Here is a 27,483-nt window from a genome sequence, read left to right as displayed (position 1 = left end):
TTATCGCGCGTCACGCTTTTCCCCCTTCCACTCACCACTTGCATCTCCTTCAACTCCGCATTCTTCGTCCCTTCCAGCAGCCGTGAGTGATTGTTTGTGGTGATCTATCACGATTGTCTGTATAAATGTTGTGAGCTGTGACAAATGGCTGAAAAGCGCAAACTTCCCCCGCGTGGTGGTCGCGAACCTGCGGCCAAGCGACGAGTCTCCGAGGCTGCGACTCCGCAATCCCAGAAGAAAAAGGCACCAACTCCTCGCGTTCCATCTCCTCCACCTCCACCTCCTGAGCCTGTCGAGGCCCCATTGCCTATTAGTATCAAGGATGGTGAACCTGTGCCAGTCACCCGGGAACGACAGCCCGGTGACTTGTCGGACAAAGAGTACCAGTCTTTCGCAGAAAGGTTTGATTTGAAGACATCCAGAAAGCTCTAGGCAATGCTAATCATCTATGTCGCTATTTTGACAGTGCTGTTCTCCTTTTATCCCTCGAGCGATCCAAAAAGAAATGGTTGAGCGATGGCATCTTGGTGCGATATTATACCAAGCCGAAAAAGACGAAGCGCGAACAGATCGAAAAGAACAACCCTCCAAAAGACTCGATGACACGAATTGGGCCATGCGACATAACCGTTGGTCCTCATCTTTTTGATGCAATGATCTACACGGTTAAGGACCCGAACGCCCCAAACGCAATCCAGTATGCACCCCCACAACGTCCGATGGTCCACTACGGCCACCCGAACAACTTTCAGCAGTACCAGCCATATCCTTCCCAGCAGAAGAGACCTCCCTATACTCATGGTCCTCCTGGAGGTCGTCCACCCCATGCTTACCCCGGAAGTCATCCTCCGCCCCAGCAACGCCCGAGTCAGCCTCAGCCAGGACACCGACCTCAACCGCAGCCCGGCCAGTCCGGACAGCCCGCCAAACCCAGTCCAGACCCAGTGATTCAGATGCTTGCGACCAGAGCCGCTGCGGATCCAGAACTCAAAGCACTCATGAGAGTTGTGGCATCCAGCCAGGCGTCACAAGAGCAGCTTCGGGCTTTCCAGGCGCACATTGACGAGCTTAATGCTATAATCAAGGCAAGAGAGCAAGAGCAACAGCGCCAGCGAAATGCAGCTGCAACTCCTTCTCAACCACAGCCTCCGTCTCAGACAGCGACTCCTGCACATCAAAATAAATCCACCCCACCACAACCCACACCGCAACAGAAGAGCGTCCCGGAAACGAAGCCGACGCCGCATAATCAGGCTGCCACACCACAGTCTAGTACGCAATCACAGACACAATCGAAGGAGCCACAGCAACAACCAGCATCCACGGGATTGGATGTGACTCCTGCACCAGCTCCTGTGCCCGCTGCGGCGAAACCGCCAGGTGAGGCGGCGCAATCAGCTTCTCAACCTCCAGCGCCTGCAACACCTGTGCAAACTGAAACGCCGGCGGCGGCAGCAAGTGCTTCACAAGGCCCCAGCTTGCCTCCGGCGATCAAACAAGAACCAGGCACAACGGGATCCACCAACCAACAAGCTATGCCGTCACAACCTCCACAGACAACTACTCCTGCTATTCCTGCTACTCCTTCTGCAACGACTGGTCCACCCGCTGTCCCTCCCCCCAGCTCTGTGACCCAACAACAAGCTCCTGCAATACAGTCGCCACAGCCTCCAAACAAGCCGCAAATGGCAGCGCCACGACCGGGTCAACCTCAAACTCCATATCAACAGGGACCATACAGCGCGCAGCCACCGCTCCAGTCACGCCCTTCGCAATATGACTCACCAACACCATACTACCGTCCTCAGCCAGCTCCCTCCCGCCCTCTGCCTACGCCTATCAACTATAAGTCCGTTGTGTTCGAATTCACTTCCCCATTGACGCCGTATGGAAGCAGCACCTCCGGTCACGCTGGCTCCGGTGATCGTTATCTGTTTCCCGAGCACTCGATTCTAGAATGGATTCCGAACGAAAATACAATACTGGCTTCCTTCCTTATCGTGAGAAAAGTGGACCCGAACGCGCCCTTTCCCATCGAAGTACCCTCTGAGAATTCCACTTCTCGGAAGGGTAAAAGCGCCTCCAAATCCAAGAAGGGAGCCAAAGCAGAGAAGGGGAAGGATGGCACAGAGACGCCCGCCCCGGCAGAGACACCTCAGCAGCAAGGGTCTGCCGATCAGTCGGAGTCCAAGCCCAAGACTGAGCAAGAGGCACCTGGCACGCCAGCCAAGGAAGCCAATCTTAAAGAGTATTGGCAACCAGTCACCTTCCGCATCCACGCTGGGAGTCCCAGGATCCTCGAACCTCTTACTCGCGTCGTCAAGCCGGCTGATGAAGTCCGCAAGTACATGAACGAGATCATGGACCGGGCTGAGCGCGCTCCTGATGGATTTCCGGCTTTGCGTCTGCCCCATGAAGAAGCTCAAGAGGCGTTTGAGTCCGAAAGCACACCCTTCTCCGGGATTAATGGTCCTGCTGCGATACGCAATCGGGCTTCGAGGGCTATCCCGAAGCCCAGCGATGAAGAATCAGAGGTAGAAAATTCCGTAGATGTTGAAGAGGAAGAGCTGATGGATTTCTATGATGCACCCATGAGCATGCCGCCCTTGCGTGTCTGAGGCAGAGAGTGTCTATTTTCTGTTGCTTGCCCTGATATTTGATTAAGTCGAGCGTGTATTCTCAAAGAGAAATTATGGATGCCCAGTGTCCATGGCATAGTTAATACTACCTTTTGTAAATCTCTGCTTATCAACAATGGAGAAACATTCGCCTACGCAAGATCTTACTGCATTCTCTTCGTAGAAATTACACAGCGCAAAGAGTCAGGCCCCTGATGGCTTTCATGGTAACAAGATTGAACTGGCCCATCACGCCGAATCCCAACTCCGCAGCCTCTTAACAGTACAACAACAATCAAAATCATGTCAACCTCTGCCCCCGGCTTGATGTGCTTCATCTCCAATAATTCCAGCCGTCTCCAACAACCACCGCGCGCTCTCCTTTGCCGAGTCACCAGCACCGGCTTTGAGATTGATATTGCGTCGCCTCTCTGCGTCTCGCGCCTCGAATTCCCATTTTGCACGCTGCATCTCTACCGCATTGGAGTTTGAATCAGACGAAGCAGCCTGCTCCGGATCTGCGATAATCCCCCAGATCTCAAGGCTATATATGTCAAGGCGGGTTTTAGTCGATGGATCGTTGGGTGAAGAAGTTCCAGACGGTAGGAAGACGCCATCTTGACCGACAGGTGCTACGTGCAGCTCAGCACTTTCAAGATTCACATCGATGAGCAAGCTAGCCGCCCCGTGCGGAGTGGGCTGGGCGTGATGACTGCGTGAGGCCGGGGGGATTTGGCAACCTAGTGCAAGGCCGGTATGGGTAGAGAACCAAGCCGCAGGTGTGTTGACCTGTTTCTGGATTGACAAAGACGGATTTCCCGGTAGGACCTGGTGCTTTGGAGATAATTGGAAGAGGCAGGGCAATGCGTCAGATGTTCGTGATGTTCCGTGAGATGAAGGAGACTTCCATGTTTGTGGAATGTAGGCGCCAATTGTGACCAGGTCCGCATCGGACCCCTCCACTGTGCCTTGAAGCATAAGTAATGTAGCAGATTGCCAGGTCAGAACATGGTGGGAAAAGGAGGTTAATGAAGAACCGTGAGCGGCCGTAGAGAAGACAGGATGAAGACAAACCCCGCTCTTGAAAAGGCTGGAGGACGTTGAGACGGAAGGGAGGAAGAAGGAAATATGAGAGATCAATGTTGAGTTAAGGATATTTGTTTCAAAACTTCCTGGGCGTATAATCGGCTTTGGTGGTAAAATTTCGTCCGGCTTCTCGCTCGTCTCCCCCTCTAGCTCATTTCCTGTCTGTCGTCTTTGGGAAAGGTTCAAGTTTTTGCTGAACAGGAGATGCTCAAAAAGTGGCGTGAGAGGATCAAACAAGTACGGTAACGATGATGTTATTGTCCGGGAGAAGGCTCGGTATGAGATACCACCATCATTTTCTTCAGATGAAAATGCCGCGATAATATGATCTGCCTCCTTTTGGATTGCCTCAACCCTTTCAACACCGAGATCAGCCATGTGTGATTTGACAGACTCCAGGGGCTTGAGAGGTGCAATAACCAGCAACAACATGAGCAGTCGGCGAAAGGTATCAATGGAAATCCGTGTCTCATATACCGTTCTATCAACTCGATGGTCATGTTTGAATACCTCAATTGCATCAAGAGATTCCAAGGCCGCAAGAGCAAGATCATCATCTTCATCCTCGTCATAATCATCATTCGCGGGCTCGTCAATAGAAAAGCCTGGAGTGTGAGAATTGACGGCTGGAGCGTCAGCTGCATTGGCATCCAAAGCTTCAGTCTCCTTATTTGCTTCCTGATTAGATGACTGCCCGGTACTCTTTCTCCCCACATCAGCAAGGCTACCAAATAGCAGCTTAATACGGTCTTTTCGGCCACGGCGAAGAACCCTCCCGTAGCGCTCTGTGAGTAGCACGACCACCTTGACCATGGCCTCAAATGTCAATACACTGGGAGCCATAGTATTCTGGAATGGAAATGCGCCCAGAAAAGAAACCATTCGAAACAGAACGGGGCCCGCATCAAGCGGGTTCTCATGGCCAGCTGAGAAGCTCCCATCTGGGACGCCAAGAAAGTCAGAAAGCGTCTTCTCGTTCCAGTACTTGAGACCACCCTGCTCTGCAGCACGGGAGAAGAAGTTGTCTTTCAGGTGGGTGAGCTCCAACGGAGAGAAACATTTTGTTGCGAAGCGCTCCGCAAGCACATAACTCAACTCCTCTGTTTAAAGTCAACAGTATGTCAAAAATGTATTTGCGGCGAGCACTGAAAAGAGAGGGGCTCGATGATGGCACTTTTCCGTATACATGATCCAAGATGGAACAGGGAAACTCCGAAAGCTTGAAGAGGGAGAGGGAGATGACTGACCTGGTGACGCTCCACTGTGATCTGTTGACTGGCTAGCACCCATTGCAGCCGTAAGAGCGGGGAGAACCCCACCACTTTACTTCGCTTCGCTGGTCTTTCTAACAAAGACCAAGATAAGATGTCTAAAGTTGTTTTCCAAAAAGTAAAAAAAAAGAAGAGCAACCACTCGGAATTCGGCAAGTACAGGCTCAAAGGAAAGAAGGAAAGGTGGAGAACAAGCAACGTTTCAGATGACGACGTCAGATTGTGGTGCCTGAGGTGTCAATGGGGGCTGGACTGCTTCAAGGCCCAGACTTCACAACTGGAAAGAATCAGGGTAGGCAGAACAATTGGAAGATTTATAGATGATCTAATGCATGGTAATGGTTTGTAATTTCTTTATTTTCATGGCCATAAATAAGGAGATTCGTTTTTTGGGTGTCCGAGACTGCTTCCAGATCCGCTAACCAAATAAACATAAGCACCAACCTAAAGCATGACGATACCGACACCACCCATCTTCTTCTCATCAGGCAGGTTTTTATCGTTGATTCCACCCGGGATGGGAGCTGTGCGATAGTTGTACAGATAAAAGTGGAGTTGACCGTCGCCAGCGCCGAACTTGAGCTGCTCGAGGAACAAGGGGTTGTCATGCAGGGTGAGGGCATTGAAGACGTCAAATTTGGCCTAGAATGGAGTATTAGAAGACGACATTATCAGGAGCAGACGTGTCGTGGAATCACATACCTGCTTGGCACAAATCAGTGCATCATTCATCAGCACCAGGAGACGCTCCCGGAGTCCCTGGGTGTTGTCGGTGAAGGCGGTCTCGGTCGCGTAATAATACAGATAGGCAGCACGGACAACCTCGTGCTTGGGGTTATCAATGACTGTGGACTCAAGGTTGTAGAATGAGACAAAGTCGGTAATCTTGTGAGACTTGGGGTCCTCCACCACGTATGACCAAACAACCTGGTCCTTGCCAGGCTGCTCCTTATACACGAGCCAGTGCTCAACCTCCTCTTTGGTGAGAGCCTGGTTGAGATCAAACCGGTGACTGTATCGTTCCAGAAGATCGTAAACCGCATCAATATCTTTTACCTCCATAGGCCGCAGACCGGGAGTAGAGGTGGTGCTAGGGAGATGGTTCTTGGCAATCTGGCGGGCCTTGGTGGAACCAGTGGGGAGAGGCGAAAAGCCAACTTCGTAGAGCTTCAGCCAATCCAGCGCGCGGTGGTAGTATCGGCACGAGCTGACAGGAGTGGGCAAAATGATGCCGCCGGTATAGATGGCCTGGAAAATGCCATTGATGTAACAGCGACGGGTAATCTCCTTGATCAGAACAGGGGCAAGACGTTTGGAGCGCAGTTTCTTGTGGATGCAGAGGAAGTTGATCTCAGTCACCTTCAGCCGCTCACCGCGGACGCGGATCTCCGTCGGAACACCGCAAATGGATGCGACCAACTTGCGCGATTTAGTGGCCCGAACACCAACATGCCATTCTTTTTTCCAGCCAGGAGACATGAGGGCCCTGTTCGTACAATTTCATTCAAAAATTAGCCATCTCGTACGATGCGGAGGGGTGTAACTTTAGCTGGAGGCCGAACCAGTGTAAGAACGACTGTGAGTAGGCGAAACGGAACATGGCATTATCATCCTCCACATAGTGGTTGTTCAGCAACTCATACAGTTCCTTCAATTCGTTAGGGTCGGTCAAATCGAGTGTGCACCACTCAAACCCGTCAACCAACGGTCCAGGAGTCTTCGGTACTTCCTCCGGGTTGATAAGCTTGATCGGGCCCTGGGTAACGGGGGTCGGGTTCGCTTGGTCGTCAAATCGAGGCACGGGCTGTGTCTGCCAGAACTTGTATGAAGCCATGTCCTTCTGGTTCTTTCCACCGCCCAGCGACAGGCCAGTCAACAACTGCGCAATGTCCATCTTCGAAAGCAACTCCGCCGCCTTGTCCTTCGGCATGTTGACAAGCTCGTTCTTGAGGGCAGGGTTCGCTTCCATGAGCATTTCGAGCATCTTCGGTGGTAGCTTTTTGGTGGCAGCTGCGGTTCCTGAGGATCTCGATTCAGTAAAGGCACCATACAGGCCGTAGATCACAGTGCACACCCTTACCGCTGTTGGAGGCGCTGCCGGTGCCGGCATCTTCAGCTTCATCCTCGTGGCGCTTAGGGGCCTTTCCCTTGTCCGTTGAGTCCGACATGACCACGAGTTGGAGTGAATGCGGGGGAGGAACGAATCGCGGTGGTGAGTGTGAGAAGGGAAGGATTTCGTTTGGGCCCCACGTTAACGTTAACCGCATCAATTGCGGATCGGCGGGGCCGAGGGTGGCACGCTCCGTATCATTTGGCTTCCACCATGGTGAAACGATGCTGTCTCACTATGTGAGAAACGAATTATTTTTGTCGAGTTCGCATGGGCTACTACGCGGCTTGCATCTACCAAGTTACTTACACTAGTCCCACAGCCGCTGTCTTTGCGCTGTTCCTTGCTAGCGCGGTGTGCAAGGAACCTCGGCACCCCGAAGCACCAGTAAGCATGACCAAATACAACTCTTCTGATTGACAAATGCATTATGGGAATCTTGAATTGTTGAAATCCACAAAAACACCTCTATAGTCTCCATCATCTCGCTATGTCATAAATTATATGTCAAGTGTTGATACAAGAACCAAAAGGGGCATGAAGCTCCAGGCTGCCCGTTAAATCAATCGCCGAAACGAGCAGCAATTAAGCACTCTCGGTATATGGCTTGGTTTCGATCACATCAAGGAAGCCGCCTACCAGGTGGATACTACCAGTGACAAACGTCATGACGGGCGCCTCATCATCCTGGAAGGCCCTTCGTTCCTGGGCAGCCAGATCCCGAGCAAAGTCAACGGCCTCTTCAATCGTGCCAAACACTTGGGTGTGGGCTTGCGGGTCAATTTCATTCCAGGCAGAGGCAAGTGAAGTCTGTACGCGAAGTAGTTCCACATCATCAGCATTGGTGTTCATGCTGACCAAGTCGGGGCGGTATCCTGCTTGCTTGTATGTGATATTCGTGCAGAAAAAAGCATGGGTGAAAGGAGTAGTGGATCCAAGAGCCTTAGTGAGCGTTTCATGAAGAGCGCGTGCCAGGGCAGTGCTATCACGGGTCTGTTGGTTGAAAATCAAGATGCGCGGCTTCTTGGTGGCAGCATCCTGCGATGACGAGTCGGCCTGAATTCGAGAGGCAAACCACTGGCCAGCCAGTCGGATGCTCTCTAGAGTGTGTCCTCCATCGATGTACCAGCCAACATTCTTCTCGGTCCGTGTTTCACACCGACCACCCAAGCGAGTCTGCTCGAGGCCGGTCACGAACTTAGCTGGGAGCGGGGTGGACATAACGTTCTCAGGAATATCAGCGACACCGGCCTTCTGCAGAAATTCCGCCGCGGCAGCCACAGCTACAGATGCATTCGTATACTGGAAGTCACCCGCCAACCCAAGCTGGACTTGACTATGGCCCACACGGAGATCGGGGTGATTAGACACAACATCTAGCTGTGTCCCCTTTTCCGCGGCACGCTTGGCAAGAACCTCCTCTGCGCTGGGTAATTGCGGGGCAGTAAAGCCCTTGACGCCAGGCTTGATGATCCCGCCCTTGTGCCAGGCAATCTGTTCAATGGTAGTTCCCAGCATCGCAGTGTGGTCAATACCTAGGCTTGTAATCGCTGTCGCCTTGGGCTTTTCGATAATATTCGTAACATCATATTCTCCACCAATGCCGCACTCAATCACGGCCGCGTCAACGCCCTCGCTCATATAAGTGTGGAATGCCATTAAAGTCAGGTAGCGGAAATACTGGGGCTTCGTGCCGGGGGATATAGGATCTTCGCCTGCAAGCTTGGCTGCATTTTCGAGGCGATCCCAGACTTCAAAGAAATATCGTGCAAATTGTTCCTCGGAAAGCGGGGCATTATCGATCTGGATACGCTCGCGGGCAAAGCGAAGATGCGGAGAGGTATAGAGTCCGACTTTGTGGAGACTAGGTGGAGGATTGCCAGGCTCCACCTTAGTATACTGGGATAAAATAGTCGAAATGAATGCAGAGGTTGAGCCTTTGCCCTTGGTACCCGCGACATGGATCACATTCAATCGGTTGAGATCGGAGGGCTAGTGGGAAAGACCCATGTCAGCTTGAGATATCCGAGGTACCAGACCAGTGCAGATCAAGAAATTGGCAAACCTTATAACCAATGCGCCGAAGCCATTCAACTGTCTCGGGGAGGGAGCGCTTGTTCATGTCCTCTCTCGAGGTGGTTTTCCGAAGCTCCTCCACAATCGCATAGTTTGTTTGGAGAGAATTGAGTGCCGAAATGGCAGCCTGAACCGATCACATGTCAGTAAAACGGCCAGTACTCGTTGTACTATTCACGTATGCTCTGCGCATTGCGATAAGAGACAGCTGACGTACTTCATATGAGCGAGTCATAGCGGGCGAGTGAGTCGAGACTCGCCGCTGCGGATAGGAACAGCGAAAGGACCTCCAGATCCCTCTCATGGACAATTGAAACCCGTGCCTGCGATTCAAGGGGAGCAGGCGGGAGTGTTCGAGACAAGAAACCCGGGCAGCTCGAAGGTCGATTATTTGGTTCTGCTCCCGGTTCAAGCTCTCCTCGGGAAACCGGTCGTCGGAAGACCGGGAATATCACGTGATATTATCAAGTCACTTGATTCTAGGGCTGTATCTCACAATTCAGAGGATTCAACAAGCGTTATCATGTTTCTGGGGGGAAAAAAGGTGAGAGTGACTGGAGAAACAGAACTTTTAAAAGCACTATAAGGCACTTTTAAACCTCGCATTTCCCTCATTCTCCTCTTATGTCTGTCGAATCTATTGGGAGTGTTTTTGCAGCCTACGCCTGAGCGAAAAGAGATTTGGTGATATCTAGAAAGTCCCGATATTTAAGTAAAAGGAATAATAATTACACTGAATCAATAGTCTTAAATTGGCTGTAGTCTCTAGGTAAGCCACCCCAGATCTCGTCTTCCTGTTGAGGCGCTAAACAGCGAGGTAGGAAAGTCGCCATATCAGAATGTGATGAAAATAGCACTCGAGTCAGATAGCCCGAGTACAAGGAAAATAAAAACTGTATCAGATGAAGTTGGGGGGCATTTGGTTGCCAACGAAAAAGACAAATGAAAAAAAAGGTCCAGGCCAAGCCAGTAACGGGGAGCAACAGCAACGGTAAAACATACAAGCCATCAAGTTTACAAATATGATAACAAAGGAGTTGGGAAAAGAGAAGAGGTCAAGTAAAAGCAAGTTCACTCAATCCTAGTCTTGCCCTCTTCAAGGAATACAAGACGAGCATTGCTGATGCCTCGCTGATGTCTTTTAGTCGGAAGCCATTGGCCAACTATTGGGTCAGAGCGAGCTTTGATCAGAGCATCCTGATATCCTTCCGCGCCAGCCACAGGGGTATTAAGTTTTGGCCAATTGACATAGAGCATGCCATGCCCATGAATGAAGCGGAAGCAATAGGCACCAATGATGACCCAGAAGATCATGAAAAGCCGAAGTGGCCAGACCGCGGCATCGGGTAGTTGTCGGGTGAGAGTGGCAACCAAAATCAGAAACAGACTGGCCGCAAGAACATACGGAACCGCTTGGATGGCCAGGGGTCTTCGGTCAATGAACAGCTTTATGTTTGCAAAACTGGCGTCTGAGGGGAGATATGTGCCCAGGAACACGTCAAAGCCATCTTGGCGGGGACCATCCATGAAGTTGTTGCGGACATATCGAGTGATGGAGTTGTTCAAGTCCTGGAGCGCACCCGCGCGAGTACGTTTCCCTGTTCGGGTGAAATCAGTCTTCAGGGCACCAGTGCCGGAATACGACTTCGAAACAACATCAGCGTTATCTGCCCAGATGTTCCGGAATAGATCTTCAAATTCTCGGTCATCATTGGCAGTCTCGCCCGCGCGAAGCACACCGGCATCCATGAGCTGCCGTGTTACCGCCCAACGACCAAGCATGCTCTGCACGACATTGGTCCGATCAAGACAATCCATACAGTTAGTCCGCACAACACTTGTTTGTGTCGATCGGATATCCAATTGTCCACCCGAAGCTCCTGGTGCTTCGACGCCTCGGAAGTAGCCACCCTGGTTCAACCCATCATTCAAGCGACCCATCAACAACTCAGCACGGTGCCATTTCAGGCCTTTGGTTTCATTGTGAAAATCAAAATAGACGTAATGTAGACGGTCCATCTCTTTCCGTTTCAGACCTGGTTCCAAAATGTGAATCTTCTCGGAGGTCTTGTCGTCAGCTTCAGTGGTCTCGGTGGAGGACGTGACGAGGATGCGAACCAGCTGCTCGTATGCTTTCTTGACCCGTTCCTCTCGGCCTTTCTGGTTGACGAGATTTACCATGTAGTTCTCTCCGTACAGACGAATTTGTTCAGTGAAATGCTTACGAGCGGCCTCGACGGCAGTCTCGACCCCACGGACTTGGAGCTTTGGGGTATATTTCAGATCGTTGACCTCGGCCCAGAACACGGGCACGCTGCCTCGAGTTTGGACGAAGGAGTAGACTTGAAGATCCTGACCCGTCTTATTATTGGTCATGGATTGACCAGGCGCATATCCCGATAGCCCTCCGGCGGCATCGTTCAGAATCACAATCTGCTCTGTTTCATTGTAGTTCGAAACGTTGCCTTGCTCGTCAATTCCACGAGAGAAGTATCTTGTTCCCGCTCTGTGTCTGGATCGTCGAGTAATGAGGGCAAATGTAAATGAGATTCCTTTGACTCGAGCTGGGGTGATGCGTAGCATGCCAAACATAACAGGAAGGATAAAGGGGTCAACGCCGGGCTGCGGACCGTATCGAATGCCGTTTGTGTCATGTTCTCCAAGACTGAAGTCAATCAAATCCGACTGGACAAAACGGTTCCAGAAGAAACGGTCATCGGCACGCTTCCACATGGGAAGATCCGCCGCACTCTGTGACTGGCGCTGGAAACTGTTGGTAAGGTCCAGGGAGTAGGAGAAGTACATAGGGCCAGTGCGCAGGAGGTCTTTCACGAGAGCAAGGTAGGTGTCCTCGTCTTTATCATGAAGCGGACGTTCACGCATCGGCAGGAACTCGGTCGCAGCAACTTTGTAGACCATGTGGCCGCGCAGGCGTCCCATCGGCTGGGCTTTCGTGATGACAATGATGTATTTGTCTACGGGAGAAGGGAATTAGCGTCCAGGAATATCCAGAGTAGACTCTCACTGGGATCGCAATTCACCTAGTTTCATCTTGACGATTCCTAGAATTCCAGCGACACTGGAAATGCGCTTTGCTCCCGATAGAGGGCCATCGTTCAGTCGGAGGTCGCCCGTTGGCCGATCCACCACGAGCGTGGGTGCCTGGGGAGACGAGGGTGAAGTAAAGGCATAGTGTGAGGGCGAGGCATGTAAATTGACATCCCTAAAAGGGAGTATTTGAGGTGCCATCGTGATGACCCCGACCAACCAGTGTTCAGGGGAGAGATATCAGGGGGCGTTGTTGGTGGAGGGGAATCAAACCAGCGAGGCCCAGGAACACATGATCGACCGCGGCGTACACACACGCAAGCCCGGCGCAAGCGCAGGTCAGCCAAGGCCCGGCAGGCGCGGGCCTCCTGGTCGTACCGCCACACCGCCCCGCTGCTCATGTGGCTGGGCCTTCCGTCATCCAACTCGATAGGTTGCCTGGCCTTCTCTTCTCCTTCCACGACCACCGTGACCGAGACACTTGCCTTTGATCGATCCCGGACCGTATTTGGCGACTGAGTTGTCGCTTGTTTTGTTGTTCCTAACCCCCCTCACCCATCCACCTTCAACTACGTTTCCCCCTGACCAGTGACCATGGCTTCCCGACCCGGAGCAGGCGCCCAGCCTGGGGAAAAATTCGCCCACTTCAAGCTTGTCTTGCTCGGTAAGTGGCCTTTTAAAGCTTTTTCAGGAGTTGAAGCTTCGGCACTAACGTATATTGTTTCTTTCCTATAGGAGAGTCCGCCGTCGGAAAGGTTCGGGGTTCCCGTTGTCACCTAGCTTTCTTATCAGGCGCTAACATGTCATTCCCCAGAGTTCCCTGGTCATGAGATTCGTCAAAGTGAGTGGTCGCAGCAGTCTGCTTGCATCTCCCAGGGGCGGATAGCATGCGGACATATCGAAGATCAGAAAGAGACTAATGTCGCATCAGGACCAATTCGACGATTACCGCGAGTCCACCATCGGCGCAGCTTTTTTGACACAGGCCGTCAAACTCGAGGATAAGAATGCTACAATCAAGTTTGAAATCTGGGATACCGCTGGCCAGGAGAGATACAAGTCGTTGACTCCGATGTACTACCGGAATGCCAACTGTGCCGTCGTGGTCTATGACATCACTCAAGCCGTAAGCTGAACCTGTCCAACTGATACTCGCTTTCTATCCGCACTGTTGTCTAACTTACCCATTTCTTACAGTCGTCTTTGGAGAAAGCCAAGGCTTGGGTCGCCCAACTTACCCAGAACGCCGAAAGCAGCGGGAACGACCTTGTGATCGCGTTGGCAGGCAATAAGTTGGACCTTGTTGGAGAAGAGAACGACCCGGATAATAAGCGCGCAATTCCTACCTCGGCTGCTCAGGAATATGTCGATGATCTCAACAGAGAGGCTGAAAAGGCTGTGACCCGAGGTGGCAGAAGCGTGAAGATTCTCTTCTTCGAGACATCCGCCAAGACCACCAAAAATGTCAAGGAGTTGTTCACAGCCATTGCAAGGGAACTCCCTCTTGATCAGGCTGGCGGTCCTCGTAACCTGCGCGCAGGACCACGACCTGGAGTTGATTTGCGACCCGAGGCCCCTGGGACACAGGGTGCCGGTGCATGCAACTGTTAATCGACCGGGTTTTAATCCACTTCTCCCTCCACACTGGTCTCGATCTGCTTGGTTCAAGGCGTGTTTCGTCCTTGAGCTCACAATCCCGATGCCGAATCCACACGGTCCAACTTCTCTAGGACTTCTCACATAACCTTGATTGTGACATGAGATGAACATTCTCGGCTCGTTTCCCAACTAGTCGTCTCGGTTTCCCTATGATTCTTTGATATTCTGCTCGCTATACTTCTTGGAGACTTCACTAGGTCTGCTATCAATTGAAGTATCTCGAGTTCAACGGACACAACTTAAAGTTGACTTTAGATATGCTGGGACGGAATACGCCAACCTTTTCCTCTTATTCTCTCTGGTCCACGGCGTCTAAATCTGGTCTTTCTTCCTGTCTTGTTGGGCTAAATTTTCTACCTGTTACTATCCCCCGCGCTTCCCTTTTGTCTGTCTCAGAGCCCTTCTTAGTATGCTATTCCCAGATAATACATTTCTTTAAGCTGTACATATTTGAAATTCTGCTTGCTTTGTAGATCTTATTACTATAATAGCTTTCCTTTTTTTTAACACTTCATCTAATCAAAATTTCAAATGCGTTTCTTAAGGCCTTCGCGGGATATTTGATCCTTAATAGCCGTGGTAGTCCTAAAGAAATCCACCATAAAGATCATAAATGGATCGGCCCAGATTAGGTTTTCTGACAATGGGCCACAAATATGAGTCTGATGAACAAGTTTTCAACTGACTCCAAAACTTCAATTAGCAATAATCTACGGCATAAAGGGCAATTTTGTGGGAATGACCGACGGCATTGATGATGTTGTGCCAATAAATATATCTTAACAGTAACATGAGCGTCTGTAGATATGCAGCTCATCGACTGGTTATGGCCACTTTGAGATTAATAAGGAATAATTCATCGAAAGTCTAAAATTGCTGTTTGACCTGATGTCAACAGCCCACCCAAGTTATAACTATATCATCGATGATACGAAACCCGTCGGGCTGGAGGAATGCGGGATAATTTGGGTGTGCCAGCCTGACCGCCTGCAGGATCATCGGGGCGGATCGCGACTGAACATCGGACTTCCCGTTTTCCAATTCATCTACCTCTTCTTATCCCCACCACCTTCCGGTCTCTGGCGACTGTGCGGCTAGTCATGCTGCGCTCCTCAATTGCTCCGAGTCGACAGCTGCTGTCGTCCCCGATTCGCCAACGGATTCCTGCGCAATGGCTATCCAAGGCCGGTGTTTCCAGCCGGCTCACTGGCCAGGTACGAAGCCATCTCCACGCTAGAAATTTGACCTTTGTATGTCCGCTGACACACAATTAGCAGCGGTTTTTTGCGGATTCCAAACCTCCTACTGACGGCCCGACCCCTGCAACCCCTTCCCAATCTACTATCCCCCACGAGGCCGTCAAGCCCACGGAACAAGGTACGGCTGCCTGGTGTCCTTGTTCCGCCACACGCGCTAATTAGACGGAATATATCTAGGTTCCAAGACTATTCCGTCATCTCCTGCAGTCACGCCACGAAAGACTGGTCGCTTCCGTCGATTCTTGCTTTATCTGATTCTGACATCCGGTATCGCTTACGGAGGCAGTATCTTCCTGGCCCTCAAGTCCGACAACTTCCACGACTTCTTCACCGAATATATTCCGTACGGCGAAGAATGTGTTCTTTACTTCGAGGAACGCGACTTCTACCGTCGATTCCCCAATGCTTCGAGGCACTCGAACCGTCTTCAGCCTGTTCCTCGCGAGGAGGGCAAGTCCGTCACAATCCCCAGCAAGAGCGGTCTATCTTGGACAGTTTCAAAGGAAGAGACGGGGAGCGATGTTTCCAAGAGCGGATCTCACATGAGCGCGAAGGCTCACGAGGGTGAAATTAAGACCGAGAAGGCTACTCCGGATGACCGCAATGCGGCCGTGCTAAAGGCCAAGGAAGAAAAGGCTTCCAAGTCGGCCAAGAAGGAAACAGAGTCACCCACTAAGGAGGAAACTAAGGCTGTTTCCCTTGATGAGCCCCGAAAACCTGCCGTCACCGCCGCAAACACCATTGAGCTTCTGAATATCAAGGAGGGTGATGACAGTGTCGTGCAAGAGCTAGTTAAGACCTTCAACGACATTGTCACTGTAATTAGTGCCGATGAGAACTCTGGCAAGTACTCTGGACCGGTTACTAAGGCCAAGGACGAGCTGCAGAAGATCGGAGAGAAGATCTCTGCCATTCGCGACGAAGCGAAGAAGGCCGCCCAGGAAGAGATCAACAAGGCCCACGCTACCTTTGACGAGTCAGCGAAGGAGTTGATTCGCCGCTTTGAGGAGATGCGTAACACAGAAATCGCTCATTTCCGTGAGGAGTTTGAGGCTGAGCGTGAGAAGCTCTCTATGGCGTACCAGGACAAGCTGCAGACTGAGCTTCTCCGGGCTCAGCAGCTTTCTGAGCAACGCCTTAAGAATGAGCTTGTGGAGCAGGCCATCGAGCTCAACCGGAAATACGTCCATGAAGTAAAGGACTTGGTCGAGCGCGAGCGTGAAGGCCGCCTGAGCAAGCTGAACGAGCTCACTGCCAATATCACCGAGCTTGAGAGCCTGACCACCGGCTGGAGCAATGTTATCGACACCAACCTGAAGACCCAGCAGCTTCAGGTTGCTGTGGATGCGGTCCGCTCTGTCGTTGAGCGTGCTGAGACCTCCCGGCCTTTCGTCCGTGAGCTCATTGCCGTCAAGGAACTTGCCGCTGATGACCCTGTGGTTGATGCCGCTATTGCCTCAATCAACCCGACCGCCTACCAGCGTGGTATTCCCTCTAAAACTCAGATCATCGAGCGCTTCCGCCGTGTCGCGAGCGAGGTTCGCAAGGCTAGCCTTCTCCCTGAGGATGCCGGTATTGCCAGCCACGCTGCCAGTCTCGTTTTGAGCAAAGTCATGTTCAAGAGGGACGGTCTTGCCGACGGTGATGACGTGGAAAGCATTCTCCTCCGCACAGAGAACTTACTTGAAGAGGGTAATGTGGATGCGGCTGCTCGTGAGATGAACACCCTCCAGGGCTGGGCAAAGATTCTGAGCAAGGATTGGTTGGCCGATGTTCGCAGGGTTCTTGAAGTCAAGCAGGCTCTCGAGGTAAGGATTTTTTGCACTGATCTATGGTACTTGTTTTCTGAAGGCGGCTTTGCTAACACCCACTTTTTTCCCTTCATAGGTTATGGAGACTGAGGCTCGGCTTCAGTGCTTGCGGGTGGAGTAAACTGAGTGATGCTGATTTCAAATTATCCTGTACATCTTCGTCTCGTCTACAGGAACTGTACCTCTAGTTGTACTTGTGCTTTAGACCCAAATTCTAGAACTTTTCCTATGTGTTATGAAGATGGCCAGCATGTGGTCAACCATGCGTGCCATATACTTTGCTCTTTAGATCCCTTACGGAGCTATATACAGCTTAAAGGCTTTTTCGGGAACCGTGGCTGATGTCAAAGGGTCCAACAGCTCGACAGAGTGGATCCAGATGCTTAGATAAGCTGTGCTGCGGGCAGTGACGCGCAACTAGGAGTCGATCGACACCTTTGCGCCGTGCAGGTTGTGGAAACACTTCCGCAATTTGTGCTTTTCTTCTTCTTCGTGGACAATCACCGGATTTTGTTTGATCGCGCTCATGCTTGTATTTTCGGTCAAGTCATGTTTGGTGCATCTTTGACGAGCATGAATAGCTAGCTCTCTCGCCCTTTCCCTGACCGATGTCGCAACGAGTCACCTCCCTTTCCGAGCTCGATTCAATGAATCCGACAGATGAGCAACGGCGTGATGCATTACCAGGCAGTCAAAATCCGTTACAACCCACCGGAGCCTCTTTTGCCCGTGCGGCAGCCCCAGTAAGTGACGGACGACCGAGCGGGGAACTGGAGGGAAGTACGTTGGGTAGCAGCTCTCGCGAAGGCGACAGGAGGACACCAGGTCAGCGCAGGACGCAAAGCTCAAGTAGCTTCTTGCTAGAGTCTCTACCTCGCGCTAGAAGCTCTAGGATTGGTGGGCATCGATCTCGCCCTTCCGCACCACCTGCGCAAACATTCAACGTCCCCGAATTCGATATCCTTGTGCCCAAGAAACGTTCTCGCTTCCCATGGAGTCGACACAAGACTTCTGCCTCCGAGTCAACTTCAGCGGGACCTACATCGAGCCCAGAAGTTGTACAGCAACCCTCTGCGCCTCCACGTGTACTGACATCCGAGAACTCATCTCGGACCACCTCTAGCACGCACGAGACAGGCCATTCCACTCCCCCTGGGTTTGACCGAGACTCTATTCAGATTGTGAACTTAGCTTTAAATCTGAATGAGTCTCGAAAACGGGCTGCTTCTGGAATACCTCCAAACACAAACGGACGGCGACCGCTGTCTGTGTCACTTCCTGCCTCTGCGCCCGTGGAGCTACATACGCCATCTCCAAGGGGAAACAAAGTGATACGGGATTCGTCATATCGCTCGGCCCTTGCCGAAGGGCTTCCACGAGGTACTACACAAGGTGGCCAGTCTCCAGTGGTGGATCTTTTGCCATCTACCGTATTGGATGACAATCGGGTGTATGAGTTCTCTGATCGAACGCTTGCTCGTGCGGAGAGAGCCCGCCGCCATTTTGATCTATTCCACGAGTATCTTCGGCTGCTTCCTTCCCTGCCGCCTTTGCGAAAGCCCCGACCCACTGATGATTCCGATTCATCAGAGCCATCTCCCGCCACACCAACGGTCCGCAATTATAACCCACTTCAAACGATTCGGAATCGACGAGTCAGGTATCGTGAGAAATGTCCCATTGATGCAGAAGCGGAAGGTTGGCATGATGTTGGGAAGGTCCATGAATGGATTGATGCTATTGAGAAGAAGCACAATCACAAATCTTACGATGAGATACAAATTGTTAAGCTTCCGTCTTTCCAAAAATCACAAAACCAGATGACTCATGGCGAAGCTGAGGATTTGGAGATGACTATTTCTCCACCTGCAAGCTTGAGGCGTGTCAGCCGCACCAATAGCATGAAGGCACCCCGTCGACGTCTTGACTGGAAAATTTTGCCCGCAGAATTACTGGCCGATGTCGCCTGGCTTGAGGACGGTGTCAATAAAGCAAAAATTGTCGACAAAGATGGCAATAAGCTATATCCGGACCCTACAGATCTCGTTCTGGTAGACACTGATGTGGACCGAGATTCACAAATTCAACGGCTGTCCGTTGAAATGAGAGATCCTCTCCAGGAAGAAATGGCTTCTCGTCACAGTTCTCTGTCAAGCTCTCGTCCAGCACTAGCCCCGGAATTCAAAAGCGTCCGCCGAGGGCGGCACCATCAACGATTTCACAGCCATTCGCACAGCTTACGGAGCCGCAGCGCTTCTAGTTCGCGAAAGCATTCACGATGGGACAAAGTGAGAATACGCACCGGCAGTATTTCAAGCGAGTCTGGTGCAGAGCCGCGAAAGCAGGCAGGGCTTGGGCATTCACGAAAGGATTCCGAAGTCCTAAGACATCCAGCTGCGAACTCCTCGGGATCTCATAGATCATATGGCAAATCTATTACCGCCGGTGACATTCGCATGATTGAGAGCCAGAATCAATCATCGACTCTTCCGTCCAGTACGAAACCAGCCTTTGCCCATAGAAAGGCTTCCTTTTCGTCCGCGGGAAGTATGGATGACAGATACAATCCAAGGATGTCCTACGATGCCGTGGATAGCACTGCTCCGAACTCCCCGGCCCATGCTGGCTACTTTCCTAGTATCGCAGTCAATCTGTCTCCGCCTTCCAGCCGATCCCCCTCTCCAGCCAAAAGAGGGCTTCGCCATAAAATTGTGTCGCGTCACGAAAGAAGCAAGAGTAAGCAAGGTGATCGAGAGCTCCGCCGTCACGAACTTGGCAATCTGGATGTCATGGCCCCATCACGCCCTATGCCAGCATCACTTGGACCTGCAGATCACGTCTCCAAGCTTGATCCAAGCCCCCTACCTGATGTTGTGTCTTCTTCCTATACCGATGAGCAAGACGCAGCCGATAGTCAACAAGTTGAGGAGTACAGAGGACGGAAAGGCCAGTATTCAACGGATTCCAAATTACGTGGAATTTTTAAAGGACCTGGTCGGATAGCTGAAATTGTTGGAAATGAGGTCTCTAAAGTTGGAGACCTGATTCTAAAGAAGGAGCCGATCACCGATTCCCGCCAATATTCATCTGCGACTACGCTTGGCTCAGATGATAGTGACTCAGACGCCGAGGAGAAGCGAACGGACAAGCGATCTGGCCCGAAGGGACTTTTGAAACGCTTGCCGAACCTCGCGGATGAATCTGGTCGTCTCACTCGGAGAGAGTCGGAGAGAGCCCCATCGTCTCGAAATTTGATGCCGTCTCTGCCGACTTTCACGTCGCCTCTGAGACAAGACGAGCGACATGACTCTTCCGACGCTCTTGAGCTTGGGAGCCCCAGTGATCGCAACTTTTCCTCGCGAGAAGCGGATAACCAAGAGGGTCCGAAGCGAATATCTCTGTCTCGTAGCAAGACGCTCGATTTCAGCCCGACTCTTCAGTCGAACCGTGGTCGTCTGAAGAATCGCGCCATCAAGGATCCCTCTGTTCCTTTCAGTCTGACCCGCCCCCCAGTAACTGGCCTTGCTCAGGCCCGAGCTTCCCCCTCCCCTTACGAGAGAAGACCTACTTTGTCTGGGGCAACACGTACCTGGAGTATCTCAGACCGCAGTTTGCATACATTGAATGATTTTGGTGTCCCCAGAAAAACAGAGGTTGAGCGCACACGAACCCTCCTTCTGTCTTCGGGCATCAAGGCAAGAGAAATCGCTCGTAGAGCTCACAGCGCCCGTGATCCACCTCACTGGCTGCAAAGCTCACTGGGCTCTAATACGGCGATACCTCGAGTGACTCGACTTGAAGAATTCGACGTCGCCGCTCAGAGTTACCTACGCCGCTTTGAAATGACCCAGTACTCGTTTCAACAATCGATGCACCATTTCAGTTCTGCTACTTCCTCTCCTCTACGGTCGCAACTGAAGGATCTGGAGGCACTCATCAATGAATCCCTCACACCTCGAGCCCGGCAAACTGCTGATATCGCCGAGGATCTATGCATTCAGCTCAACACCACTAGTACGCTTGCCGTGAAATCTCTTAGCGATGCCTTAGATAAGGGTATTCGAAAGAGGCGTCGTCGATTACGTTGGGTCCGGCGTACCGGCTTCGTCGTACTGGAGTGGGCGCTTGTCGCTATGCTATGGTGGGTTTGGTTGATTGTAATGGCTTTCAAGCTATTGCGTAGTGTCTTTCGCGGTGCTGTCGCTGGGGCGCGGTGGATTTTATGGCTTTGATGTTATTTCTTTCCATAAGTGGCATTAGGCAGCTTTGCTACTTTCTTTTTTTTTCCGGGATGTATTTCTATCAGTCTAGGTTGATCTTGCTCTGTTTCCTTGGGATTCTTATAGCGCGCACATATACCCCTACCATTAGCGTTGCTAACAATAGTACTGCTCTTATGAATAGTTCGACCAATGAATATTAAATAATGATTTCTGGATTCAAAATAGATGCTTACACTCTCTTGGATTTTTTTATACTACTATCTTTCTCCTAATATACTGTCGGCGGTCGAGCTGTCCAATTATCGTTGATTCCTTCGCATCTGTTCAAATTGCTCTGAATGATTCAAATTAATGAGGATTTGTCCATGTAGCTAGGCCTTCGGGTCTTAATTGAACGTTTCAAGGCCAATGAAGTGTGATCCTAAAATGGAAAAGTGCTTGTGGTTTGGCGTCCCACCATTGCCGATTGCAAGACAGGTATATTTTTAGCCCCCATTATGCGAGACAAGTCACAGAAACGCTGCTCGACAGGGATTGTTGCCCCACGAGAAAACACAAGCCCCCTTAGGCTATTTCCTCAACCATCCCGTCTTGAATTGCTTTCGGTGCCTGGTTAGGCTAGAGACAAACTTGTTAAGCTATTTGGTTATTCCTTGTTATTGATGTATATGAGATCATGCCCAGGCCTAGCTTGAGTCGTTTTCTTGGTAAATATGACCAAAGGTCTGCTGTAAAGCCGCCTAGAAGCAATGAGGGATCTAATTCTCCCAAGTCGGCGCAGACAGACCCCTCTGCAGCTTCTACGCCAGATTCAGAATCATCACAACGTGATCGTGCCTCACTCAGCCCATTAATTGGCAATGATGCACAATTACAGCAGACACCACCGGCAACAGCTTCTTCGAGCTCACAGGGTCCCCTGACTTCTAAAAATACAGCCAGAACCAGCGTTCCACCAGTGGAAGACGCTCCCGAGGCAGGGATTCGAGATTTTCTATGGACTCGTGCTTTCCAGTTATTTCAAGAGAGAGATGAAGACAAGGGGTTGATGAATGTTTATTTGCAACACATTGCGTCGTTTGAAGGCCACAGTAAGAAGGGACCAGATTTATCCGATCGGGAGTTTGTTGAGGACGTCTTGAGCCGTCTTCTGGCTACCCGAGAAGAGAGGATATGGAAAATTACGATTCAGAGTCATGATATCAAGATTCGTGCTCAATTCGAGAAAATTCTCAAGTTTCTTAAATGGTCCGACTCTCTCGTGAAGGGGGCGTTGAGCAGTCAACCATATGCCGCACTTGCGTGGTCTGGGGTTTCCTTGATCATCCCAGTGAGTCGATCATCGATCATCTTCTTTGTACAGTAATGTTGCTTTTACTGACTTCGTTAGCTCCTCACGAGCGGCATTGAACAAAATGAGAATATGCTAGAGGGCTTGAATACCATTGGAGAGATTCAGATATACTGGCAGGTTTTCGAGGAGAATTTCGAATCTGAGCATAAACAGCACTATAAGGTTCTCATCGAGCCTTTGTCCAAGCTCTTTTCTGATATTATCGAATACCATGCTCGAGTTATACACCATCTGACGAGCACGCAGTCTTCTCGAGCAAGGCAGGACCTGCGGGACTCGAATGCTTGGACGGCAATCACAGAAAGAATCAAAACTGCCGACGAAAGCTGTCGCACTCGCTTCATACCTCTCGCACAACAGGCTGAGGTTCGAAGATCCAGGGATCTCCAGCTGCATGAGTTACAAAGTTCTCGTGCTATCCAAGAAAAGTCTCTTGAGTACAGTCAGCAGATTGAATTAGAATCGCAGAAAACAAGACTTCTTGGAGCCCTGGCCGGAGCAGCTGGAGATTACCAGAGGTACAAGGATATCAATCCGAAGAGAGTTCCTGGCACTTGCGAATGGTTTTTACGTGACAATAGATTTAGTACCTGGCGTGATGGCAATTCCGGCCTTCTTTGGGTCTCCGCGGGCCCTGGGCGTGGAAAGTCGGTCCTATCGAGGGCTTTGGTTGATGAGGAGCATTTACACCCGCTCACAACGTTGACGATCACATCCTCGGGCAATTTGTCGGGTCCGACCTCGATCGTCACTTATTTCTTCTTCAAAGAAGGTATAGATTACAATATGGATGGTGCTAGCGCTCTGAGTGCAATGCTCCATCAACTTTTCAAATCTTCATTCGCCCCAAACTTTCTCAAGCACGCACTTTCACCCTTCAAGACAGAAGGGCAATCTTTGGTCACAAAATTTTCATTACTGTGGAAAATTCTCGTGGACTGTGCTACGTTGAGCGATGCAAATGAGATAATTTGTGTCTTGGACGCTTTGGATGAATGCAACGAACGCAGCAGACTTGAAATAATCAAAACCATCAAGGAATTCTATTGTGGAAGCCAGGCGTCCTCAAAAGCAAAACTCAAGTTCCTAATAACAAGTCGTCCATATGATGATATCGAATATTCATTCAAGGGGTTTCGGAAATTTGTGGCCTATTTGCGATTAGACGGCGATGAAAAATCAAAAGAAATTGGCCGGGAAATTGATCTCGTTATAGATGCCCGGGTCAACAGTGTGACAGACGGCTTTAGCGATAAGGACCGACAACGCATCACAGATCGCCTCAAATCTATGGAGAATCGGACATATCTTTGGTTGTATTTGATATTTGATGTCATTGAAAAATACCCAGCTGGATATAGTAGACCCTCGGATATGGAAGAATTACTCTCAAATCTTCCAACCAAAGTATCCGATGCATATGAAACCATATTGACTCGCAGCAAAGATCCGCGGCGAACGATCATTATACTTCAGCTTGTCCTCGCGGCTCGGCGACCTCTGACTCTTGAGGAAGCGAACGTTGCACTGAATATCGCTCTGCATAAAGAGGAATTGACCTCACATGGAGCGCTTAATGCCAAAATGTGGCGAGCAGACGATTTCAAAGCTGTCGTCATGAGTGCTTGCGGCCTCTTCGTCACCGTGCACGACTCAAAGCTTTCTCTCATTCATCAAACAGCGAGAAATTTTCTTATCTCACCCAGATGCGATGGAGAAAAGGGTCGTTGGAAAGGTTCACTTAGCCTACCTCAAGGTCATGGCATGATTTCGCAAATATGTCTTCAGTACCTGTTGTTCCCTGATATCGATAAGGCTACCGATGTTGAAGCACCACGAGATGAAACATATCCATTGCTTCCATATGCTTCTACTTATTGGCCTTCACATTTCGCAGACCAAGAGGTTTCTCTTGCTGATCAGTCTGTCAAGCAAGCGCGTATGCTCTGCGATGTGAATGGACATGCTGCAAATATCTGGACTCCCAATTACGACTTTTGGCGCCTCTTATATTTACATAATTGGACCGACTTAGCGTTATCAGTCTTTATCGGTCTCGAGAAAGTAACTGATTTGCTGCTGAACGAAGGTGCGGACCCCAACGCTGAATGCGGAGACTACCATACAGCTCTTCAGGTAGCCGCAGCAGAGGGTCACTCCAATATTGTCAGGTTATTGCTTAGTAAAGGAGCAAAAGTGAATATAGAAGGCGGAGACTATCATACGGCACTACATGCCGCATCTCGAGAAGGTCACCGGCAGGTTGTGAAGATGCTGTTAGACAAGGGAGCCAATGTCAATATCACCTGCGATAGAGAGCCGAAAACGGCGCTCAGAGCAGCATCAGAGCATGGTCACCTAGAAATTGTTGAGATGCTGGTAAAAGGAGGAGCCAATGTCAATGTCCTAGGCGGAAAACAGTTCTGCTCCGCTCTTCAAGCAGCATCCTGTAATGGCCATATACAGATCGTCAGGTTGCTGCTTGAAAACAATGCGCAGGTCAACGTCGAAGGTGGAGAGGATCATACAGCACTTAAAGGCGCAATTGCGCAGGGGCATGAAGATATTGTAAGTCTGCTACTGGAGCGGGGGGCAGAAATCAATATTGAAAATGGGCTTCATTCTTCGATATTACAAGTGGCATCAAAAGGAGGTCACGAAGGAATCGTCAAAAAATTGCTCCAAAGTGGCGCCGATGTCAACATCGAAAGTGGCATACATTGCACAGCGCTACAGGCCGCATCGGCAGAAGGCCATACCAAGATCGTTGAGATCCTGATCAATGAGGGAGCTTATGTCAATACTGAAGGTGGCATGTACCATACAGCGCTTCAGGCAGCCTCATCGCGGGGGCGTGAAGAGACTGTTGTTGCTTTAATAAACAAGGGCGCCGACATCAATGTGACTGGCGGAGCACATTTTTACACAGCACTTCAAGCAGCATCAGCACATTGCAACGAGAAGATAGTGGGAATTCTACTCAAAAATGGAGCCAATGCCAAGATTGAAGGGGGAAAGGCTCATACAGCACTGCAAGCAGCATCATCGTCAACATCGCGGTGTGAAACATCACTTGTCAAGATGTTGCTCGATCACGGAGCCAACGTCAACGCTCAAGGGGGAACATATCATACGGCGTTACAGGCCGCGTCATACACTGGTCATGAAGAAGTTGTCAATTTGTTGCTGAGGTGTGGGGGGAGAGTGAACATCACTGGAGGTAAATATCATACAGCTCTACAAGCTGCGGCATGCAACGGCAGTGAAAAGATCGTCAAGTTACTGCTCGAAAGCGGGGCACATGTCAACGTGCGAGGTGGATTCTATTTTACCGCGCTACAAGCGGCAGTAGCAAAGGGCCACGAGTCAATTGTTAATATTCTGATCGAAAACGGAGCAGATGTCGACTGTGAAGGCGGCAAGACCTTCTACACGGCACTTCAGGCGGCATCAGCCGGGGGTCACTTGCAGATTGTCAAGATCTTACTCAACAATGGAGCGAACATCCATATTCAAGGAGGACCGAATTACTTAACACCACTGCAGGCAGCGTCATATTATGGCCGCCAAGAGATTGTGCGAATTTTGTTGGACATGGGAGCCAATGTGAATGATGCTCCTGGTGCCTTTTGCGGTACAGCGCTTGCCGGAGCATTGAGATCTGGCGATCCGCGGATCGTTAAAATGTTACTTGACAAGAATGCTATTATTGATCAACAAGCTCTTGATCAGGCATCTGCCAAGGGTCTCGTGCATATCACCGAAATGTTATACCAAGCAATGAGATCCAGGGACAAATGATTTAGTTTAAACCCCAATATTCAAAGAATTTAGGAATTTAGTGTTTATCTTGTCTTGGGATCAAAAACGTCAAAGGCTTTATAGTCTTTCAGAATAGAGATGGAACTTTGATCCTTGGCGTGCCCCTTGAAATTTACATAGAGCCTTTTAGGCTATTCTTGATTGCAGATAGTCTATTCTTGATTGCAGATAGTCTATTCTTGATTGCAGATAGTCTATTCTTGATTGCAGATAGTCTATTCTTGATTGCAGATAGTCTATTCTTGATTGCAGATAGTCTATTCTTGATTGCAGATAGTCTATTCTTGATTGCAGATAGTCTATTCTTGATTGCAGATAGTCTATTCTTGATTGCAGATAGTCTATTCTTGATTGCAGATAGTCTATTCTTGATTGCAGATAGTCTATTCTTGATTGCAGATAGTCTATTCTTGATTGCAGATAGTCTATTCTTGATTGCAGATAGTCTATTCTTGATTGCAGATAGTCTATTCTTGATTGCAGATAGTCTATTCTTGATTGCAGATAGTCTATTCTTGATTGCAGATAGTCTATTCTTGATTGCAGATAGTCTATTCTTATAGTAAATGACTCAATTAACTATATCTTAGCAGTCAAATCCCATGCAGAAGATCCTTATTTGTAGTTATTTGCTGAAAACGGAGAATATCAACAAGCTACGCTCAATGTCCATGGCGTCATCAAGGAAGACTTTGTTCCTTCGGATTCCCGAGGTATGTCTTTGTTCGAGGTAGATCAAATTAATTTAGATGTTAACTTCTTTCAATGAACTAACGTTTCATTCTCAAGCAAACAAAACAATTCAACTATAGGTTTAACAAAGAATACCTCTATTCTGTTCTCTTTCCAGCATCAAGTTATAAAAATACCCTTTCCTCTACATTTTGGATCATCACAGCAATCTCTGTGACTTGGAGGCTCCAAGCCTTGAACAAAAGTCTATCCAGCGTGTACCAAACTCTGAAGCCCCTTATTTCTAGAATATTATATCAGTGTTTTCAAGTTTCATCGCAAGCCAGCCCCCTGCTTCATCTGACACCCAGCAAGAGCAAACTATTCATATTGTCTTGTTCATCCATGGTCCCACAGATGTTTGGTCCTGGCACGTTCAACGGAAAAATGTCGAAGGCTTGGGCTTCTGGTCAG

General features: G+C 50.0%; 9 protein-coding genes across 9 annotated transcripts; 5 read left to right on the top strand and 4 right to left on the bottom strand.

The window, feature by feature from the left end:
• Positions 1 to 144: 144 nt before the first annotated feature.
• On the top strand, positions 145 to 2,618 carry N7462_008503 (uncharacterized protein; the record flags this gene model as incomplete). The annotated part of the gene is made up of 2 exons (XM_057080218.1): positions 145 to 401; positions 467 to 2,618. The coding sequence occupies 2 exons, from the start codon at positions 145 to 147 to the stop codon at positions 2,616 to 2,618; spliced, it is 2,409 nt and encodes an 802-aa protein (XP_056930546.1).
• A 306-nt stretch (positions 2,619 to 2,924) lies between these two features.
• Positions 2,925 to 4,994, bottom strand: N7462_008502 (TLD domain-containing protein; the record flags this gene model as incomplete). The annotated part of the gene is made up of 2 exons (XM_057080217.1): positions 2,925 to 4,804; positions 4,952 to 4,994. The coding sequence occupies 2 exons, from the start codon at positions 4,992 to 4,994 to the stop codon at positions 2,925 to 2,927; spliced, it is 1,923 nt and encodes a 640-aa protein (XP_056930545.1).
• A 425-nt stretch (positions 4,995 to 5,419) lies between these two features.
• On the bottom strand, positions 5,420 to 7,143 carry N7462_008501 (glycylpeptide N-tetradecanoyltransferase swoF; the record flags this gene model as incomplete). The annotated part of the gene is made up of 4 exons (XM_057080216.1): positions 5,420 to 5,617; positions 5,678 to 6,461; positions 6,502 to 6,994; positions 7,056 to 7,143. 4 exons carry the CDS (start codon positions 7,141 to 7,143, stop codon positions 5,420 to 5,422), a joined length of 1,563 nt encoding a protein of 520 aa, XP_056930544.1.
• Positions 7,144 to 7,670: 527 nt separating this feature from the next.
• Positions 7,671 to 9,396, bottom strand: N7462_008500 (tetrahydrofolate synthase; the record flags this gene model as incomplete). The annotated part of the gene is made up of 3 exons (XM_057080215.1): positions 7,671 to 9,077; positions 9,151 to 9,288; positions 9,379 to 9,396. The coding sequence occupies 3 exons, from the start codon at positions 9,394 to 9,396 to the stop codon at positions 7,671 to 7,673; spliced, it is 1,563 nt and encodes a 520-aa protein (XP_056930543.1).
• Positions 9,397 to 10,232: 836 nt separating this feature from the next.
• N7462_008499 (putative phosphoinositide phosphatase (Sac1)) lies at positions 10,233 to 12,410 on the bottom strand (the record flags this gene model as incomplete). Its single annotated transcript, XM_057080214.1, has 2 exons — positions 10,233 to 12,136; positions 12,203 to 12,410. The coding sequence occupies 2 exons, from the start codon at positions 12,408 to 12,410 to the stop codon at positions 10,233 to 10,235; spliced, it is 2,112 nt and encodes a 703-aa protein (XP_056930542.1).
• Positions 12,411 to 12,803: 393 nt separating this feature from the next.
• N7462_008498 (Rab family GTPase) lies at positions 12,804 to 13,820 on the top strand (the record flags this gene model as incomplete). Its single annotated transcript, XM_057080213.1, has 5 exons — positions 12,804 to 12,873; positions 12,945 to 12,964; positions 13,024 to 13,050; positions 13,141 to 13,335; positions 13,407 to 13,820. The coding sequence occupies 5 exons, from the start codon at positions 12,804 to 12,806 to the stop codon at positions 13,818 to 13,820; spliced, it is 726 nt and encodes a 241-aa protein (XP_056930541.1).
• A 1,148-nt stretch (positions 13,821 to 14,968) lies between these two features.
• On the top strand, positions 14,969 to 17,059 carry N7462_008497 (MICOS complex subunit MIC60; the record flags this gene model as incomplete). Its single annotated transcript, XM_057080212.1, has 4 exons — positions 14,969 to 15,082; positions 15,143 to 15,245; positions 15,305 to 16,935; positions 17,015 to 17,059. The coding sequence occupies 4 exons, from the start codon at positions 14,969 to 14,971 to the stop codon at positions 17,057 to 17,059; spliced, it is 1,893 nt and encodes a 630-aa protein (XP_056930540.1).
• A 487-nt stretch (positions 17,060 to 17,546) lies between these two features.
• N7462_008496 (uncharacterized protein) lies at positions 17,547 to 21,170 on the top strand (the record flags this gene model as incomplete). Its single annotated transcript, XM_057080211.1, has 1 exon — positions 17,547 to 21,170. The coding sequence occupies one exon, from the start codon at positions 17,547 to 17,549 to the stop codon at positions 21,168 to 21,170; it is 3,624 nt and encodes a 1,207-aa protein (XP_056930539.1).
• A 667-nt stretch (positions 21,171 to 21,837) lies between these two features.
• Positions 21,838 to 26,316, top strand: N7462_008495 (uncharacterized protein; the record flags this gene model as incomplete). The annotated part of the gene is made up of 2 exons (XM_057080210.1): positions 21,838 to 22,491; positions 22,552 to 26,316. 2 exons carry the CDS (start codon positions 21,838 to 21,840, stop codon positions 26,314 to 26,316), a joined length of 4,419 nt encoding a protein of 1,472 aa, XP_056930538.1.
• Positions 26,317 to 27,483: the final 1,167 nt, after the last annotated feature.

Source organism: Penicillium macrosclerotiorum (genome assembly GCF_028827735.1).
Source record: "Penicillium macrosclerotiorum strain IBT 26536 chromosome Unknown utg000008l_segment0_segment0, whole genome shotgun sequence".
In the NCBI taxonomy this organism is placed as follows: domain Eukaryota; kingdom Fungi; phylum Ascomycota; class Eurotiomycetes; order Eurotiales; family Aspergillaceae; genus Penicillium; species Penicillium macrosclerotiorum.
This window is presented reverse-complemented; position numbering and strand designations above follow the sequence as displayed.